Genomic DNA, 21,728 nt, shown 5'->3' with positions numbered 1-21,728 from the left:
CCATGGTTGCCGAAGATTCCCGACGTACCGCAGGTCAAAGGTCACTGAATAGTAAAATCAATATTTTTTGTCTTAATCTTTATTTGCCTGAACAGAAAACAGTCAAAATATCATAGAAATGTTATAATGTGACAGTTGTAAAAGTATGGGAGGTAATATTTGACTTTTTTGTGTGAAATCGTCATTTTGGTCAAAATTTTCCGACTAGAGCCGAAAATTAATGAGATGGTCACATGATTATAGTTGGCTTTCAAAATGGCGGACTCGGGTCAGAAGCGTCTGATTTTAGGAGTATAGTTTCCTGTTTTTCCAGGAAATTTCGCACAAATACTGCTTCTTATCCACATCGGTACATTCCTGAACGTTCCAAGGAGCTATGAGGGAGAAATCAAGAAAGAAGAAAGGCCGGACTTGGGCCGAGGCCGCCAAAATGGTGGGTGAATTTGTGGTGACACTTCCTAGACGGGGTCACACAAAGCAAAGGCGTACCCGAATCTTTTCAGCGTGGTGCAATAATTACGTAGCTGGTGTTTCTCAGCGTCACGGAAATATAAATCCGTCATCTATGCACCGCTGTGTGCTTCTGAACAACTCCTTTTTGATACCACTGTTTGTAATTGGAGTTATAGTTTGGATCGTATATTGAAGAAAAGTTGCCGTTGAAAAATATCCGTCTTGCAAAACATGGTGGTGTGTTTTTGATGAGGTGTGGCGAGATTGTAGTGTTGTCATATTTTCTTAGAAAATCACCTCCTAAAATTTTTTCATTAGTGCAAAATTCATTAGAAAGTATAGGGGGATATAATTTGTTAACATGATTGCTAACCAAAAGAATGTGCCAGCTTTAGAATTTGAAAAATTATGTGTATAGAAAAATCAAAATATTGCTTTGAAAATTGCTACATGTACCTTTAAGTCCAGATTTGATTGATGGTGGTTTATTGACCTAGTTCATCTCCTGTATACAAATGATGGAAATCGACAGCACGCCCATTCAAAATGGGAAATGCAAATTGTTTGCATTTATTCTACAGCTCAAAAGCAAGCCTTTCTTGGAACCCACCACCAAGCTATGAATACGACAATAGTATGGGGTGGAATTCCATTGCATTGATCCTACTTCACCGCTGCCTTTTTTCTACATATAGCAATCATGTTGAAGTGATTGTTTTATTGAAGATGTTTTCATGGTAGATATGTAGATGTTTGTCATTTTTAGTTTTATAGTTTGTTTGAAAAACTCATTTTTTCATTGATGATTGAGATCGCGAGGGAAGAGGTAAGGGTCAGACAAAATATAACAAAGATAGAAATTATAAGATACTACATGATTGAGATCCTAATAAGTACATATACATATAAAGTCCAAGTAAAATCTATTAACATATACATGTCTCCTTAACTACACACACATATTGCTACAAAAACACATGAAAAAAATGAAATTTGGCACGTGGTCCGTTCCTTTGATTCGGTAATGTCGAACAGAACCCTATCCTGAGTCATTGCCAAAATGTGAGTCATGCTACTGAATAGTACATATACACGTACTTGCTTCCCAGTGTTGATGCATCACATACATACATCATAACATGTACTAGTAGTTAGATACTTAATTTTATAAGTACTAATTGTATGAGTATGTATAATGCACAATGGTGTCATGATGCGCAGGGCTGTCTCCAGCTTTAATTTTTTTCCGTCCCACTTATTATTTCGGGATGAGTTGTCAATTTTTGTTGTTAAATCTGTCATTTTTAGCTTATGTACATTTTCATCAATTTCATGTCATGAAGTTTTTTGGACAAGTGGGATGGAATTTTTTCTGTCCCAACAAGCAAATTTTCATCCTGGGACAGAGGGATGGTTCCGAGAGACAGCCCTGTTCATGTAGCCTTCTTTATTAGCAGTGACATCAATGGATACGAGTGTGATGTGATATTGCTTGTATCAAATTGACATAGTCATGCTAAGACGACCATCTTTGTCTTACAGGCGCTCGAGAAATACCCCAAGACGCCCATGAGTCACAAGGAGATTCTTAGGATCATCCAGGAAGAAGGGCTGAAGGAAATCAAGTACGTGTTTCTTGGAATGCAAACACGATCTATCATTAGAAATCTGCCTTGTCATGCTGCTTGCTTGCTACATACACTATTCATGGTTGCTACATATAGCATTAGTTTCTCCACATAGTATGCTACTAATGCTAACATTAACAACCAGCTGCTTTTTCCTCTTTGCACTTATCAGGGTGGTCATTTTGATGAAAAAGAAATGGCTTTATGATTCCATGGGTCTGAAATGTTTTATTATCTTCTAAAGTGAATTCTGCTACAATGTAAATTGTATCATTATCTGAGCCAGCGAAAACATCTTGTGTACTGACCAGTACAGAATTATTTTATTGTGAGCTTAGTTGGAATATATTATAGACAAATGTTACTTGCGTGTGCATGGTCCCATTTTATGGTATGAAATATTCGACCCTGAATTTTAGCTGCCCCCCTCTTTACTCATGGTATTTGTGACTCATAAATGTATATGGAACAGTCATAATCCTTTGACTTACATGTAAGTCTTAAGTAATCCTTAAGAATGGGATATTACTTTTGGCTGAAAGGTTTTAAGAAATATGTATTCAAAATTTTGATCTGACCAAGTTTTGATTGATGTAAATCAGATATTTTGTCTCCTCAACTGGTCTTGTCTTTTTTAGGGTATTCAAAAATTGAACGATGTGAAAATTAACAGTGCCATAATTAGCTGGAACTCTAGTAAGAATCAGTTTATAAAGAAGATGTACATGTATATTTGTATAAGTCATGCAGTGAAAAAGAAAATGTACCTTATTAAAAATACTTTTAGTGAAGAATTTACAACTCAATAGTATACTTCGTATGATATTATGACAACAAATGATTTTTCGCAATATGTTTAAATTCTATCAACAAGCAACATCAAAACTCAAGTCATCTTACCTTGTATGCAAAATTTTCATTCGCTGGAATAAACAAAACATCATGCTCTGGCGCTAGCTGGATTGTAGATGGCATGACACCCGCATAATCACTGCAAGTGTGAGCTCTCTAGGCCCTGTTCAAACCAGGCTTCACAAATCTAGATTCAAGCATGCATGGAAAGATCCTGATTCAATCCGCTTTTTATAGATTAAGCCCACTCTGAGCTGGATTCGAATGTTTGCACCTTGCTTTGCAAATTGAGATCAATACCGTGCCTGGATGAATCCAAATTCGCGAATCCTGGTATGAACAGGGTTGTAGTAACATCTCTGCTAGCCTCTTGCCAGTCTTGGCCAGAAAAGGGCACTAGTTCAGTAGCTGGCTCGTCAATGGCATGACATACATTTGTACGCATGATCACTGCAAGTGTGAGCTCTCTAGTCTCCACAAGACTCTAGGCATTGGGCATCTCTTCTTGCAACTGTCTTAGCCAGTCATGCTATCCCACTAAATATCCTGATGCAATTAGTTTGTTTTCTACGTGATGGATTCTTTTGATTTGATGTGTATTTTGTGGTGATTTTATTGGAAGTCTTATTTGATTTTTCTGCCATTTTCCTTCTTGTGAAATTGTGGTGTATTTCTTTACATGGCGCATATATATCGTGATTTCTGTTTTCTAACGGATCTGTGATTTCTGTCTGTTCTACACACTGTGTGGTGGTTGTGGACATGTCTAGAAGGTAAGAGAACATACCAAAGGATTGGACAGTAGTGTAGGATAGTGCTGCGTAACTTAAGTCCCCCTCTCACTGGACCCGCGGCACGCTGGTGGCATCGCTGCGTCCTAAACTGGATTTGTGTTACCCTTGACTTTATAATGGGAATATCATTCAAAACGTATAAGTATGAACAAAAAAACACACAAAGCTTTAAAAGATTTGTGTTTTGTTGATGAAATTCGTTGGGTGTTTTGTCAATACGATCGGCCGCAGCGACACCGCCAGCGTGCCGCAGGTCCAGTGAGAGGAGGCTTAAGGCATGATCATGTACACAAATGGACATGTACCGTCTAGGTTGAGGTACAGGTCCCTGTACCTGTAACTGTACTCTCACCTCTCAAATAGAAGTACCCCCTGGAATAGAAGTACCCCCCGGACAAATTTTCAAAATGTAATATAAGTACCCCCTGGAATAAAAGTACCCCCCGGAAAATTTCAAAAATCGACAGTCGAGGCTAGGTAAACTGTGTCCATACATGTACAACTGTCACTGTCAGAGGGAAATAAGATAATAAGCAGGTAGGTAACTTATATTTAGTCAATTATACCATACCTATTAAGTATATAGATATTGAACAGAATAACTGTCCATAGCTTGTTCAAATCATGATGATCTTCCTCGCCTCTTCGTAAAATATAATAGTAATATTGAAAAATTGGGCATAGGTTCCCCGCTATGACCCCTAACCGGGGGCCACGGTGCTTTCAAATTCAACAAGTGAAAATGTACATGATACATACTTTTTCTACTTGGAACTTGAAGCAAGTGATCAAAGAAAATTGTTATATCATTTTATTATGACTGACAATCAGTGACATATAACAAAAATCATCAGAGTACTTAAGTTAAATGTACCTGATCATATTTTCTAAAGACATCAACCACAAAAAAACACAAATATGAACACAGTCCTTCCACAGAAGAAATATGTCTATAAACTTTTGCTCCATAGCGTCGAAAACAAAGTGAGACGCTCGGATTTCGAGTTCCCGCGGTAAATCCCACAATATTGAACGGAGATCGACTGTAAAAGTAGCTCAACGTCACAGACCGCACATACTAAGAAGTTACCCATTACGTGTTGACACTAGAAACCCGCGATGAACCGCCAAAATTGGGAAAATCTTACGATTATTTAAAAAAATGAACCCTCTGAAAATAAATGTGGCGCTGTGTGTCTATCTTTGCCCAAAAAATATAATATTTCCATGCGTTTACGGTATCATTTTAAAGATCGGTATCCGCACTACGCAATATGCTGCTAGTTTTACTGTCGCCATGCCTGAGAATGGCGGCCATGTTTCGCGATTTCGCGCTGTTGTTTACCGAATCATATCGGACATATTTCTGCCGTTTTACAGATTTTGTGGCCTCAAAACACATATCACAAGGCAGCGTTCGAAATACCCGTCTGCAATCTGCAAATTGCAGAAAGATTTTCAAGATTGCAGAAGAAAAATTAAACAACCTGCAATTTTTCAGAATAAAAAATTCAGGCTCAGGACTCCATGGTTCTAAATTTAGCCAGTGAGGTTATAATATAGATTTAGCTAGCTGCTAGCGGCGCTGCAGATAACTGAAACCAGCGCCGAGCGGGCCTGACGGCATTTCGGTGCGTGCCGACTACCTCTGAGGTTCGAGTTTTTCCTGGGATTTCCTACACTTTCCGTGATGACTCCGGTGACCAATCATAGGAGAAAATGTCAAATTTGTGCATTTCTGTCCTTTGTTCGCTAATCTCCGCGGCCACGATCTTGGGATCGTCAAAAGTCAGGAAAACAATTCCCGGATGTTTCTAGTATAAAACTATTGTTGCAGCAAGCATGCGATTTCTTCAGAGTCCGAACTTGGGTCATGGACGTGACGAAAGCAGTAACAAAATTGTGGCTACTACATTAGACCGTGGTCCTTCAAGCCCAGATGGCAGCGATTAAGTTGAGAACCACTCGGATAGATCTAGAGCACCGCCTTGTGAGCAAGGAGAAGGCGGAACATTTTCTCCTGTGCCAAGACAGTGGGGAGGGGGACGCCCACCTGAAAAACAATAACATCGCCGGGCTGTCTGGAGTCTGTCCGAAGTCGGAGTCCGATGTTTAAAACTGATAGCGATTTTTCAGATTTATAAAAAAATTACGCAGAGGCCAAGGTTTGCGTGAAATTTTATTATTTTTAGTTTTTCAATTTTTTTTCCATTTTTAAAAATCTTTTTACATTTTTTCGTGGGCCATGGCTGTGATTTTTGTCACAGGTCGCGTGATCTCATTTTGCATCAACACGTATTCCTTGCAATCAGGCAGGTTGTTGATTTTTTTTAAAATTTCAATAAACAAATATTTAATTTGATTGATGTTGAATAAATACGCTGTTACTGTTGCAATTTTCGGTATTCATTTAAATATTTTACACACACATGTATGTTATTCCTGTTTCAAATTTTGCTAGTAAAAATTTAAGATAGAGTGAGAGAATAAAAAATTACAGCATTGTTGCAAATCTAGATATGATGTAGATATACATGTAAGTAGGCATTATCAAGTTGAGAAGGTTGTAGTATGGAGGCTTGTGCATTTGCAGGAAATATTTTCAAATTGCAGAAAAAAAATTTGACATTCTGCAATATTGCAGAACACTGAAAAAAAGTATTTCTACCACTGCAAGGGAAGTTAAGTTATGATTGTTGTTTTAACATGTTACATGTCTTCTGCGAACAAATAATTCTTCCGCCGCGCTGCCGATACTGCGGATATAGTGGTCAGGAAATTATTATTCCCTGTGTAGGCGAGCACCCTACTCCACACGTTTTTCATCAGCGTGCTTTGGTTTACGATGTAAACAGAGACTATCAAAGTTATTTATATGAAAATTGTATTTTAAAATGTCAATGTCGCGTCTTATTTTCCGGTTTACTTTGTAGCGTCATAGCGATATCGACCGATATGTTACGAGTGCCGCCAGGATACTTTTCACAAGGCCGTCAAAGCGGCGAGAAAATCAACGCCGGTTGGCCGAAAAATAGCGAATTACGAGCAAAAATACCGGGGAAATATGGGCAGAAAAACCTTAACTTACGATTTTAGAGGGATTCCTGGTTTGCAAAGCCTCAATTTTTCAAAAAATAATAAACGTACTGTCTAGAATAAGAAAGTACCGGGTGGAACTATAGGCGAAAAAAAATAAACGTACCGGTACGTTTATTTGAGAGGTGAGAGTACTTGAACAGTTGGACAAATGATATGAAAGAAATATGAATGAACAGAATTTTTATTTAGGTTTCAGATATCTTATGCAGAGAACCCATGCTTTCAAAACAATCTCAAATTCAATGATGGTGCTGATTTCAATGCCCATGCAATATTTTTATCTTTTTCCCAAAAATTTCAGCTAAATTTTCATCTTCAATCATGGTAGGAATAACATGTTTCTAGTGACAAAATCAGTCAACAACTGAACAAGTTATATACTTTAGTTCTTGTTCTTGAGTTTTAGTCTATTGAGGTACAGTACTGGTAGCTTGATGTTCGGGTAGTTTGGACCTGTACCTGAATGATTTTCGCGGTATACTGGTATGCAGCACTACGAGTAGGCACTACATTGTAGTGTAGGGCCTATTGCTGGATGAGAGAAGTTTTCATTGGGACAAGTCTTTGACTTTGTATAATGACCCACGAACAAGTGTGGTTTTTCATCCAGCAAGTGCTGTTACATGTAGGTTTGCAAACTACGGTTCACTGTTTTGATGCAGTCACTCAGTTGAAGTTAACAAACACGTTTTTTTAAGATACATACATGGACATATTTACGTACAGATCACTGTCCAGAATAGATTCCTTTTGAAAGACAATGTAATAAATAAATCATTTTGTTCCTTGCCCTGAATTTTCCATGACATGTACAAAATTTGGTGCTATATGGCAACATGAGTGCAGGCTGTAGCAAAAATCCTGACTATTATGACAACTTTGACACCTGACAACTTGGCACATGTACAAAACGTTATCACCCATACCGGTAGTCGACCTATCCTGCTAGTGAATGTACTTCCCTATCTCGGTAAAAATTGTTATGCTGGTCAGCAATATAATGGTGCTACATTAAACAAAACCATTCTGACAACAACCTTGAATTTGAAACCTGAAGTTGGCACATGTAAAGCACTGTACAATGGGCATTCATAGAGGTAGACATTTGATCGCCCCGCCCTAGGTAGTGTCTTGTTTTCCCAGAAAAACGGAACACATATCTGACTTGCACAGTTGGGAAACTTAACACCTCTGTCATGGTGAATGCCAGCCTGAGTGCCATTGTGTTTAGTTTACCGGGGCTCCAATACTCGCTTCCTCAAAAAATAGGCAAGATGAATGTAATCAGCATATCCTGGACTCATTCAAATTCCGTGTATGACAAGCGCACATGTAATGCGTTGGAATCTGAAAATTGGTTATAGAACAGATCATGTTGATCATCGTTGGTAAAAGATTTGTACAACAAATATACATGTATACTACTGCATATCTTGAATTGTACAATGTATGTGTTGGTCTTATTTTCTGCAAATTCATGATACCATGAATACATGTACGTTCTTTCCAATATATTACTGCAGCATTGTTTCCACTGTCAAATTAAAACACAGCTAAACCTCCTTTCCCCTTATATTGCAAATTTAAGTCCCCACAATAATAAATGTATTATACATGTAGTTCTTCATTCTATAGCAAAAATTTGAAAACTATAAAGAATTCAGCTCTTTGACACAAAGAATTCAGCTCTTTGACACGATGGGTTGATAACTCATGTATTATGGTGTATAGTTATGCTTATCATTTGTGTTATTCATTTTGCATTTCCGACAATGATAGAATATAGACTCACTGGATTTTGTAGATTTTAGAATAGAAAATCTGGTATGGACAAAATTATGAGCTTTTTTGCAAAAGAAGTAAGTGTATTTATTGTTGGGATCATTCAATCATTGTGGTTAACAAGCACAATCAGATATATGTACAAATTAATGATGTAATTTACATAAGAATATGTAACTGATAGCAGTACTCCAGATAGATGGAATTTTATTCCTGTGTCAGGAAGGAAGGAGGGGTGTAGTGGTGTGCCCCATATTGTACTGTTCTGTCCATTTTTCAATAATCTGTAACATTTAAATTGTTTCAAAGCTACTTGTAACCTTGAAATAAATGTTGTGCACTTCCTCTTGCCAATGTTGAACCTAGTTCAGTTTGAAAATATTAATGAAATTAAACTTACCTTGGAGACCATCGCTCTTATGATAGATCAAGGTGGTCATTGTTTTTATTAGGCTGCAAGTAAAGAATCAAATTAGATGTTAGATTTAACTTTAAAGTCACGTACAGTTAAAACATTTGTTCTCAGATCCTAGTGTCAAATTATGTTAATCCTAGGCAGTTCTGTATAGCAAATCTAGAAACATGTTTGTCACTCAATATGGTTGATTGAATGATTGATTGATGATGTCACATCTTACCCACAGTGGAACGACACCTCTGGCCTGTCTGAATGCCATGTTACACTCCAACTCTCGAGGGGAGGAGAGCCTGTTCTACAAGGTGGCAGGCAAGATGGGCGTGTATGGACTCAAGGTAAGCATGCAGGGTTCTCACCAGAATTTTTTCACAGCATAGAGGTCAGGTATAGAAGGCCAACCTTGCACAGTGCAAGTCACGTGCGGAGTACCAAAGACATAGCCACAGTTGAGAGTCCGGCATCTTTCCCCGGAAAATTTTAAAATTCCTAACCCAATGACACTATTTCCTGCATTTTGAGGGATAAATTTGGTGAAGCCTAAAGACAAATATGAACTTTTTATAAGATTTATGAAGGGTCACAAGGTTCTCCCTAGAAAGAAACACCCCTATGCTGGTTGAAACACAGCACAGGGGTCCATGTCACATCATAGGGGGTCCAAATCACTGCACAGGGGCCCTTATACTCAGACTATGCTGGTGAAGAACACTGGTAAGACAAGATTCTATCATTGTACCGTTGTACGTCACACACCCTTTCCACTACAGGCTGCAACCACTGATGATTTTTCCATTGACACAAGCATTAAGAATCCTATCTACAGCGACCACCTGTCCATAATATACTATAGACCAGATTTTATCAGTGCCCTGAGTGGTCTTCTTGGCTAGTTTTGACTGTAACTTACATCATAAGTTATCCTTTTTTGTCTCCTGATTTCTATTGATTTTGTTTGGGCTCCCTTGGAAATCATTCTCTCAGTTAATTGAAGGGACCACCCTAAAGATTCATAAATATGTGGAGAAGATTTTGAGGAAGAAGAATTAGATTTTAAGAAGTAGTGTAATGCAACATGTCTTGAAAGTTAGCACTATAGCCTTCAGGAGTATATTGAAGAAGGCTAGATATCCTAAGAAATTTGTAGGATAACTAAGAAATTTGTTAGGATAACTCTAGATATCCTAGAATTTGAAACTCAAGGTATTTAGAATTTGTACTTACATCATATGTAAAGAGAATTTTGAGGGAAAAGGATTTAGATGTAAGAAATAGTGTGATAGTAATATGTCTTGGAAGCAGACGCTTCAGAAATGTTTTTTGCATGTCTGTTACAGAGCGACCTTCCCGAGGGGGTGGAACGGTTTTACCAAGACGACTCGGAACCAGAGTCGAGCCAAACGGACACAAGCGTCAGCGATGGACAGGGAGCCCCCGTTAGAGGAAAGGAAAAGAGAAAAGGTGAGAGCCGTTTGTTTGTTTGTTTGTTTGTTTGTTTGTTTGTTTGTTTGTTTGTATTGCATACCCTGTAAACCGCCTCATGGCATAACACACCTAGTGCAAGCTGCATATCGGGGCAGGTTTATTTGATCCACTCACTCCGGGATGGATACCTACTCTTTTCGATAAGTGTGGTGGGTTCTTTTACGTGCTCGAGGTGTGGCTCTCCTCAAACATGGTTGTTAACCTACAGCTGTGTCAGAGTAGATATCACATAAATCTCCAAGCAGAAGTAAAAAGGGAAAATCATAACCTTTTTTATGCTCCTTGTTCTGTGGAGCAGCCTTTAGTATTACTGGTCTATTACTTAGAAACCGGGAACTTGACAAAGGTTACATATTTTTTTACTTCTGGTTGAAGGGATGTCTCCTGTAGCTCAACTGGTAACAGCCTTACAGTTGAGCTCCTGGTTCCAGTTACATACATAGTTGCTAACTGGGAGACCCAAGTTCAAATCCGGGGAAGGACATCTCAGTAGGGACTGCACCAGTCTTTTGCAATGTAAAATGATCGCGCCGTGTTTAAGGATATGCCTTGAGCATGATAATGGGGAAGGGCTAGCAACCTCTTTCCTGTAAAAATATACCCTGCTACTGAAACAGCAAGGAAATATTCTGCCCTATGTGCCACTTGGCACTACAAGGTTGACAGTTTGAATGAACTTCTGCTTGGAGGTTAATATCACATGTTGACGTAAATATAGCTTGCCCTGTGGGAAAGCCTCAGGTCATTAGACTTGGTATGTCTATTCCATTGTTCATATGAAGTGGTGGGGCGATAATGGGACATTCACCCAGTGATACATGTAGTAGGGCTGTGGGAACAGTTTTGGCCACGATCAACAACTTTTTGTTCCAGATCTTACTCTGGAGTCTGGTGAAAATGTTTCATTTTGACATGTTCAACAATCTCCCTGGTGCCTGACCCCGTAACCAGTAGAGATTTAGAAGGTAAAAGTTACTCAAGCAATTGGATAATTTTGTGAATTTATGGCGGCGGCTGCTTTGTAAAATTATCCAGTTGCTTGAGTAGCTGTTATCTTACTACCTGGATGTCTAACCTTCATCCATGCAGTACAAATTTGTGCCAAAAAGCTACTTCAGCAGGGAGAAAGTAAATGGGTATGGACAATATAATTGCTTGCCAAAATGCACTAGACTCAATAGACTCTGTTTTGTAAAGTTAGTCTGGATGCCAGACCCTATGACCTCTATACTATCTATCGTGTGGGGTCTAACTCAGGGGGGCCTGTTGTAGAATTTCCTTGGGGGCATGTTGGCCCTAGAGCCGAGGAAGTGGACTGTGTAGGCCCTGGAAACAGTCTGGCATCCAGGTTAAGAAGGGGGCATTGTCTTTGTTTTGTTTGTTAAATGATAAAACAAAAGCTTTGAAAAAAAGGGGCGGGGCATTGCTGTGGCGCAAGCAGTAACGCAATCCCGCTGCTTCCCCATCTGGATCAAATTCCGTGGATCCTGGGGCCCGAGTTCGATCCTAGGGTCGGCTCAACTCGGACATGTTGTAAGGGATTGCATTCGTCATTTCGGATGGTGACGTAAAGCTGGCGGCCCCGTGTATGAGGGAGCTTCGGGTGTAAGCCTCAAGCGTCAAACCTCTGCACGTAAAAGAACTCAACACACTTATCGAGAAAAGTAGGGGTGACCCGGTGTGCTTGGCCAAAAACGCGAGCCATGGCGAAGCTGCATTGCACTACCACTATCTACTTGAAAAAGCATCATGCTTCACCTCAATTGAAAATGACTGCTTTACCTTTACCTTAATGGCCTGAGAGTGACTAATAGTAGTGAGGGATCCAGGCATTAAAGAAGTGTGCCATGGACTGTTTGGTATCTCCCTAAATGGGTGACTAAACCTCTCTTGACAGTGTTGTGTGTGAAACTCCCTGAAGATGAGCTAGCCGCCGCCACAGCGATCCTGAACACGCCGGCCGCCGCCGCCATGAGACAACACCACGAACACTCGTACACCGCTGTCCCCGGGACGTCGTACCAGGCGGGCTCCAGTCTTAGTCCCAGCAAAGTAGGATCTTCACATAGCAAGGTGTGTATGCAAACAAACAAACTTTAAAGACTTGGTCACATAGTCAACAAGCTTGGGCTGTATTTGTTATTTACCAGTAATTTGCCTGACTGTTGCCAAATCTCAAAATTGCCTGAGAGTTAAGCATATTTTTTGGTTGAAAATCTACCCAAATCACATTGAACGAGGCTTGTTTAGACGCACCTATAAATGTCCCTAAAAATCATGTGATGGTCGAGAGAATACTGGGTGTAGTACTGCAGAAAATGTCACATAGCCAGATGTGTAATATCTACTTGGCCAAAGTTACCTACAGTCAAACCTGCCCAAAAATACCTCTCAGGGGACCAACAAAATCTGGTCTATTTGGATAGGTGGTCTCAATAGACAGGATTCTTGATGGTTGTGTCAATGGGAAAAATTATATAAAACTAAGAGACCACCAAATAGTGGTCACGTTGGCCAGGCGGTCCTTATGTAGGGGTGGGCACTTGTACAGCTTTGACTGTAGTTATATAACATCACATACATGTATGAAGTGTAAATTCCAATAAGTTGTATGGAAGGTTTGCAATCTTTTTTCTGGGGTTGAGGTTATATCTCTGTCACAATTGTTTTATAGTAACGTTTCATAGCCATGGTTTTGGCAGTACAATTGCTGTATTATATTACAACGTGCCTGTCAATGTAACGCAATACAGCTGAAGTTGTACATGTTACTGCCTCAGGACTCTCTAGACTTGGGAGACAGCCAAACAAATTGACGTCAACGCTAGCAAAGTTTGAACATAACAGACGTTGCCTGACTTTACTTTGGCAGCCAAGTATAGCCATAGTTGATTCAGGTTGACATTGATGGGTAACTGCACACAGTCTGTCACAATGATCTGTTCAGAGGACTATCAATGCTGACAGTAGTAGGAGAAAATGAAGTCATCATTCTTTTATAACTCAGCCGTTTGTCATAGATAGCTCTAGGCAGAACGGCCTGGCTTGCAGAGATTAAAAACTGGTCTCTAAGTTGCTTTTCAACAGTGCTAATTGAACTGCTAAGTTAGTGCTAACTGAACCTGACAAGCCAGGTGCTGGTATAGACGTGTACATATGTGATGCAATATGCCCTGAACTTTGCCATTCTTTGGCTTTGACTGTATTTGGATTGCAACAACACAAAACAACGTTAGCATCAGGCGGCAATAGCTGTAGTGAAAAATGCACTGCACAATACTGTACAAAACATATTCTATACAATACTAGATGCCATGATTAAATACAATAAAAAACTAGAGTTCCACGACCTCATATCTTCGCCAAATGATATGAATTGTACCGACAGATGCAAGTACCAAATTACCGCCCTTTACCAATATGACATTACATAGCCGTTTTTCTCAACGACCATTCAATTTAAGTCTTTATTTGCTTAAACAATATCTATCAATGTTCCTCTCTTTCTCAGTGGCTTGATATGCTACATGTCTGAAAGTCCTCTCATGGAATGTCAATAACAGTTAGACATCCAGGTAATAAGGATTTTTCTGATTTGTTTATTCGGCTGTAGATAAGTACAGCCAGGGCTACCCAAAGGCTAAGGCTATTACGGGTTAGCCCTAGTAACTGAACAATATGCATACCTTGATACAAGCTTTCACAAAGACTAAAATACGACTTAAATGCATATCAACGCGCACAAACATAGAACTCGGCGGATTTTAAAAAAAATTCATTAATCATACAAATTAGGTCCTTTTTTGGCATAATTATCATCTTACGTCAATCATCAGATGCACTTTTAAATCTAGCTATCTTCATACCAAATACCAAACATAACAGATACATTTTAGTCCTTTCTTTTCAATCGCCCAGCTAGTAAGCTAGCTGTTGACCTAGATTCAAGACGCCAGCTGTTGACCTAGATTCAGGACGCCAGATGTGTACTATCACATGCCGCGTACTATGGTGCAGCAGTGCTATACATTTTCCTCAATGATTACGTAAAGCAGGTCATGATCTGCATAATGAGCATATCATTATGTTGATCATCACCTAAGGTACATATATACCAAATACAAGAATAATCCATCAATCACTGCTTGAGTTATCCTCCTCAAAAGTTACAAACAAATAGGCCCACTGCAGTTTAAGGCAAGCCGCAAGGGGGCCCAAACTTACATCACTTACTCCCTGCCTCAAGATCTATCTACCACTCAAAAAACATAAACATAGCACCTGCACAAAATTGACCACAAACTTTAAGCGGATTAATAAACTTTCCTCATTCATTATGCAAATTAGCTCCTGGTTTTCATAATATGAATTTGATTATGTAAAACATTACCTAAGCTATTTACATGCCAAAAACCATGACGATCCGTCAACCCCTTCTTTAGTTATTCGCCTCCAAAGGTTTGAACAAAAACGCCAACTGTAGGTCCACAAAATCCGCTAGGGGGCCCAAACTTACACCACTCATTCCCTGTTCCAGATTCAATGTATTACTGAAAAATCATGAGCCTGGCACCTCCAGAAAATTCGACCTCAAACTTTGAAACTTAGCTGCAGTACCTTAAATATCCGCTAGGGGGCCCATTATCGAACTTGACCTTCCTCTTTGACACTACTACCTACCCACTAAATATCATGCACAGCCATCAACAGCACCTTGAGTTATGCTGGCGACATACAAATCACACAAATACAAAGCCCGCTGCAGTACTGTAGGAAAGCGCCAGATGAATAATTTTCGAACTTGACCTTCGTTCCTACAACCGCTTCTGACCTACGAAAAATCATGAAGATCCATCAACGTTTCCGTCACTTTTTTTGCCTACATACAAACACAAAAACACGCAAAGTCCGCTGCAGTACTGATAGAATACGCCAGGTAAACGGTTTTCGAACTTGACCTTCCTTTGCACAACCACTACACACCTACCAAAAATCATAAAGATTCATTGAAGCTTTCTTGAGTTATGCTCCTGACATACATACAGACCCACCCAACAGATTTTTCAACCGAAAACATAATCTCCTCCGAGTACAAGTACTCGGCGAAGATAACAATAGATATCATCTAGTCCATTTATTACTTCACAGTTGGTCAGTAACCCATAGGACAGTAATGCATTTCTTTTGAATTGCTTGTGACTCCTTTGTGTTGTAGCCAATGGCATGTACAGTTTGTATCAAATAATGAACCACTTTGAGAAATGCAATACAGTCAAACCTGCCCAAGAAGACCACTCAGGGGGCCAATAAAATCTGTTCTATGTGGACACTGGACAGGGTTCTTAATGCTTGTGTCAATGGGAAAATTATCTAAGGGACCACCAAAAATGGCCAGGTGGTCTTTATGTAAAGGTAGTCACTTGTACAGGTTTGACTTTACTATGGATAATATAGAACTTTACTATGGATAGTATAGATTTGTTTGAAATAGAACTTGAAATGGATAGTATAGATTTGACTTTACTATGGATAATTTAGATTTATTTTACATAGAACATATTTCAGATGATTTACATTTATGTTATCCTAGCCCAAAAATCTCTAGACTAAAAAAATATTTTTTTCTCTTCCTTAGCATCACCATCACCATAGCAAGCGGTCCCTGAAGCATGGACACAGCATGAAGCACTCCCATAAGAGGAGGAAGAAGGGGTCAAAGGACATCCCCAGACTCATCCTCAAACCTGTCACTCCACCGAGTGAGACCGCAGGTTAGTTACTGTAATTCACTTTATCTTCACGGAAGGAAAATTTCACGGTGTAAGGAAAATGGACATTTTCACTAAACCTTAACTTCACGGTGGCGGCAAGTGAATTACAGAATGGAAGAAATCATATATTATTACAACAGGTTTTTCACAGTGATTATAAGTTCACGGTACAGAAGTGACCTTGAAAACCGTGAACATAAAGTTACAGTGAAAGAAACAAGAATTACAGTACCTTTGCTGAAAGGTTATGTTTTCAAGAGCGTTTGTGTGTGCCAGTCTGTCTGTCAATACGATAAGTCAAGAATGCCTGGATGGATTGTCTTGATAATTGGTATGTGGGTAGGACTTGATGTGACCTCAAAATTTTTAGATTTTAGGCCCCCTAGCAGCTTGTTTTGTTACTGCAGCGGAACTTCTAGTTTTGATACCCCTGGTCTGGTTAAGCTATGATCACGTTTTTTTTGTTTGTGGAAAATAGCTTGTTTATTTTATTCACATTTGCTTATTGAGGATTGGGGGAAAAGGCAATATGCTTATGAGAAAGGTAATGACACCTTTACCTTTAAGTTACCTTTACATGCTGAAGCCAAATTTATTCTCAATGGTTGTGTTTCCGTTTCTTGTAGGTTCGTCCAGTCAGTTTCCATCCTTTAAGGAGTACACGTCAGCCAGCTCCACATTATCAAGCCTGACTGCCAGCACCCAGTCTCAGACGTCCCAGGCCCCCACCCTCACATCACTGCTGTCAAACCTTCCTGGCCTCAGCAGAAAGGTGGGAACTTTAAGATTGTGTTGATGAAGGTTAGACATCCAGGTAATAAGATACGCCAAAAATAATTACTCAAGCAACTGGATAAGATTTTGAAACAGTCAGACATTTCAGACAGCATCCACTGTCTTTCGTTGTATGTGTTATGCCCTTTGATAAGAGATGATGTTTTTAAGATTGTGTGTTACGCTGAATGGTGGTAATATAGTCAAACCTGCCCAAGAAGACTACTCAGGTCTAAGTGGACAGGTGGTCACAGGAAAATAATCCTCGTGTCAATGGAGAAATTATCCAAGTGACCACCAAAAAGTGGTCACTTTGGCCAGGTTGTCCTTACATGTACATGTATGTAGAGGACTGGTGTTGTACAGGTTTGACTGTCACCCGTCTGTCTGTACAACGTACACAATCAAGATCACTACACAATGTCTGTCTATTTTGCTTTAATTATTACTACTATTTCTTGCTATTGTAGATGGTACCATTGTTTGTTATTGATAGACAAGTAAGTAGTGTTCTACAATGGCCAAACTTTACATGATTTTTTTCTCTGCAGCCAAGAAGAAGATCTCAAAAGAAGCTCCCTCCTGGTAAGATCTTTACTGGTCATTTTAAGATTACCAACATAAACAATCAAATCAAGTTGTGTTGTGAACTAATAAGATGCACTGTGTGTGGCTGTCTTTCTGCCCACTTAAAGCAACTAAAGCTGTTTTTCTGTGAGTTTAGGAAATTCTTGTTTTAGATCTGGAAAAGTCACCAAAGTGTTAAATCCATAAGTCTAATAATGTTACACAACAGATGAGCATGAAAATATGTGTTATGCCCTTTGATAACGGATTATGTTTTGTTCCAGCTGCTCCTATTGACTTGACTAAATCTGGAAATATTGATGTGGAAACTCCAGATTCCATCTTTGTCAACACCAACCTAAGAGTAAGTCACTTAAAGAAATTCACCAAAACTCAAACAAATATTTCAATGGAGGTATAAGATCTTTAATTTCTTGTTTACTGTGCTAGCCAGGCGTTGGTCAACAAACACACGTTTGCAAGCATGCCGCCCTCGTACCAGTATTAGCTTCTATTTCTGTCATTCGTATCAAAATTCTGTAAAACGAATGAATCGGGAGCCCCAAGTGATTTCTATTTACTTTCCTCTCCAGGCATTGGTAAACAAGCACACGTTTGCGAGCCTGCCGCCCTCCTACCAGTACCAACTTCTGCTGCAGCTACCGGAGTGCGACCGTCAGATCGGGGGTGACGGGTCGGTCAAGCTCAGCAGCACCGCACTCAGCAACGAGTTCTTCACGCGCGCCTGTCTGGACTGGAAGGAACGACTCGCCGATGGTAAGATGTGATGGAACGGGATAAGGCTATTAGCTAGCAGGGCGTCAGGGTGTCTTTTGGATGCCCTACACTAAGAAAACAAAGAAATTAGACACCCTCCTTTTGCAGGGGACACCCAGAGGGACACCCTGTTTCCCTGGTAATTACCCCCTGCAAACACTGCTACTGTTGTTTTTCTTCATACCAGATTCAACGACAGCATGAAAATTGATTGACATGCAAAGCTACTGAGTAATTGTTCATCCATAGAGCCCATTGGAGAAGTCTACCACCACCCCCCACGCCATTTTTGTATGCCCTGTCTATAAATCCTAGCTAAAAGTTTGGAGGGGATTAAGGGAGCTTTTAGAAGGAACTTGTGGTTTCACAGTGGTCAAGATATTTCTAAACTTTAAAAGAAATACAGAATTACATTCAAATCTATTCCAATATTTGTGATCATTTGCAGTTATTTTGGATACAAAAATTCTTAAGTCACAATAGTTCTAGATTTTTCAAAAACTTGGAAAGGAAGATTTGAATAATCATTTAAATACTGTGAAAACATTTAGAAAGTTACTGTACAGAGATCTCTTTATTTGAAATCTTCTTTGACTTAAAAACAAATCTGATAGTTTTCGGTAGATTGTTTAAGAGACAGCTCTCCCTGTCTGTCTCTTAATGGTGTGACCCTTGACCCCCAGGTGTTTCCTTTCTGTCCAGGTGAGTTCACCCCTGAGATGCAGCTTCGCCTGAAGCAGGAGGAGGAGAAGGAGAAGACTAAGCTTGATCCCTGGAAGGAGAAGCACTATGAAGCCTTCTGGGGACAGAACAGGTTAGGACTGGGCTTCAGACTAACCTTTTGACTAAATGTAGGAGCACTGTGCTCCCAACGCCCCAAAAAACGGTCGCACCAGCAAAAATCTAGACGCACCATAATAAAACGTTGGGAGCACAAGCAAAACTCTTGGCCAAAAGAAGTGATACTCCTAATAATCAGTAGGCAAAGTAGTGGGCAACCTCAAGCTATGAAGCCTTCTGGGGACAGAACAGGTTAGGAACCACCTGCGACTCTTTGTCTCAACCAGAGTATTTTATGAGGCTTGAAACTTGAATTAAAAAACTCAAATTTCTACACATTCATACACATAGTAAGTGTCAATAACACTATACCATTACATATCGATATATTAAAGGAGCATAGATACGATGTCGTTGTGTGGTGAGAACTGAAAGAAAATCCAAGCCCTAATAGACTGATCCTGACTGTCCATCACATTTAGCGATTCGACCAATGAGAGAGTGACTGCATGTCCCTCAAATATTTGCATTTTTATATTTTAATTTTGCATTTCTACGTTTTGACGGAGGTGGGCGGTGCTATGGTATCGGTCTATTTACACTAGGCGCATGAAACTAAAAGATCATCATGTAGCTTACTTTTATGCCGCTTTTGAGCACTTATGATAAGAAATCCGCACGCAAATGTGGTAAACAATGGCATTAAATGTCAATTTCATAAATATTACAGCAACTAGAATATTTCTTGTTTTCAAGCCTCATAAAATGCTCTGGGTGCCTTTAAATTGTGTTCTGCTTCATCCCTTTTCTAGTACTAGAGGCTGTTACCATTGAGCGACCAAAAAATAGCTCAACGAATTTCGTAGACAAATAACAAAAGTTTTACATTTCATATGTTTTGTTGTCTTTCAAATCTTGTATTATATTCCAGTCATAAATCCAATTTGGTCGCTGTACGGTCACTCGGCAATTGTCGACTAGTAGAAAGGGAACATTAAGAGTGTCTTTAATTAGTTCATTGGACAATCAAGTAGGTGCAATAAGTCCATAGGAAAATCACCAAGGCATGATAAATGGCCAAAACCCAGCTTTTCTTTTGCCCTGAAGATACTAGTGCTCCGTGAATTTGTATACATAGTAGTAGTTTTAAGCCTAGAAACCATGCAAGTGTAACAATGGTATGCAAATAACAAGCTAAATGCTAGCCTTACAAGTAGCTACGTGTCTTAGCATTTGATTATCTGCGTTTGAGCATAGCTAACTATAAAATTGTATCCAGGTGTTTACATTTTTGTGTTTCCTCCAATTTTAGATGAAATGTAGAGTCTCTTACCATGTCCAGTCATGTTGAGAATGTTTCATTCAAGTTGCATTTCGTTTCTGTTTCAGCCCACAGTCCTCTCCTTCCAAGAAACAGAAGCCTATCCCCAGCACAGCCTCCCTGCTGCAAGACCTTTCTATACCAACCGCAGGCTTGCTCAACACTGCGTTAGCTGGCCACTCCTACACTAGCAGCCTTCGCTCTCTGACTGTAGCTCAGTCATTAATGATGGCTGCTCAGAAACCTGTTAGTCACGTGGCTGAACATACCTCGTCGCTGTCAGGAGCCAATCAGATGGCAGCAACCGGATCTGCAAGTGCCAGCCTCGCTGCTATTGGTCAGAAAGCGCTGTCGTCTCACAAGAAGCCAGGTTCAAGTAATACGAGACACCATCATTCCTCTGGACATGATCATAAAGGTTCTACCCACCACAAAACGGCATCGTCATCATCATCATCTGCATCATCACAAAAAGCTGCTTTATCTAGCCAATCACAGACTCTGTGTCCGACAGAGACTTTTTCTAGGACATCTATGCCTGGTTTTTCACCAGGACTCGATACTACTGTTCTCCAGTCTGGGGCTGTGGCTCAGGGTGTGTCACAGCAACACGGACTTTACACGGAACCACAGACAAAACGAAAATTAGAAATGGTTAAACAGATCGTGCCGGAGAAGAGGCCAAAGTTGACGCAACCGTCGATAGGGGCACCACAAAAGCCGGTCTCACAGCCGAGAACGTTGTCACAAATCAAGGCACAGACTCAGGTAATATCTCACTGTTGTCTCTGGGATCTTGTGTGGTATGTACAATCAACACTAAAAAATTTGAAACTTGAATTTGCCCTGTCATATCTATGTTATTACTTTACTGGTATCAATTGTATAGAGTGCTGTGTATCATTGGAAAGCATTACCCTTTAAAATGAGACCATTTCGGCACCTTTTTACTTGTAAGTAGCCCTGGTGCTCAACCCTTAAATATACGATCATAACAATCGGAAGCCTTGTTTTCCAGCCACAGCTCAATAATCGGAATACATGTGCAGTAATGACTGGGGAAGCTCTACACATAATGTACCCAACAGTTACTGAACTACTCACATGGTTGCTTGTTATGTTTCGCCAACGAAACATATTGTTTTTGTAAGGTTTCTTCTCCTTCTTCTCCTTCTCCTTCTTCTTCTTCTCCTGTCAAACCTTCAAATCGCTTCTTCTCGGTCGTCCGTC

General features: G+C 39.8%; 1 protein-coding gene across 3 annotated transcripts in view; it reads left to right on the top strand.

Annotated features, from left to right (window-relative positions):
- Positions 1–228: 228 nt before the first annotated feature.
- The window catches only part of LOC136427230 (putative Polycomb group protein ASXL2), a 31,013-nt gene continuing 9,513 nt past the window's right edge, over positions 229–21,728 (top strand). The window contains exons 1-12 of one of the 3 annotated variants that reach the window (XM_066416013.1): positions 229–433; positions 1,996–2,078; positions 9,253–9,361; positions 10,361–10,484; positions 12,430–12,581; positions 16,144–16,279; positions 16,906–17,051; positions 17,605–17,638; positions 17,905–17,984; positions 18,214–18,397; positions 19,100–19,211; positions 20,567–21,266. In XM_066416013.1, the coding sequence (XP_066272110.1) occupies positions 377–433; positions 1,996–2,078; positions 9,253–9,361; positions 10,361–10,484; positions 12,430–12,581; positions 16,144–16,279; positions 16,906–17,051; positions 17,605–17,638; positions 17,905–17,984; positions 18,214–18,397; positions 19,100–19,211; positions 20,567–21,266 (1,917 nt within the window). In that variant the 5' untranslated portion in view covers positions 229–376. Of the gene's footprint in view, positions 434–1,995; positions 2,079–3,466; positions 3,707–9,252; positions 9,362–10,360; positions 10,485–12,405; positions 12,582–16,143; positions 16,280–16,905; positions 17,052–17,604; positions 17,639–17,904; positions 17,985–18,213; positions 18,398–19,099; positions 19,212–20,566; positions 21,267–21,728 lie in introns of those variants that run through there. The other 2 variants (XM_066416012.1, XM_066416015.1) reach the window with 2 other exon arrangements.

This window comes from Branchiostoma lanceolatum, chromosome 2 (assembly GCF_035083965.1).
Source record: "Branchiostoma lanceolatum isolate klBraLanc5 chromosome 2, klBraLanc5.hap2, whole genome shotgun sequence".
NCBI lineage: Eukaryota > Metazoa > Chordata > Leptocardii > Amphioxiformes > Branchiostomatidae > Branchiostoma > Branchiostoma lanceolatum.
The sequence above is the reverse complement of the archived record's forward strand: the minus strand, read 5'-3'. Positions and strand labels throughout refer to the sequence as shown.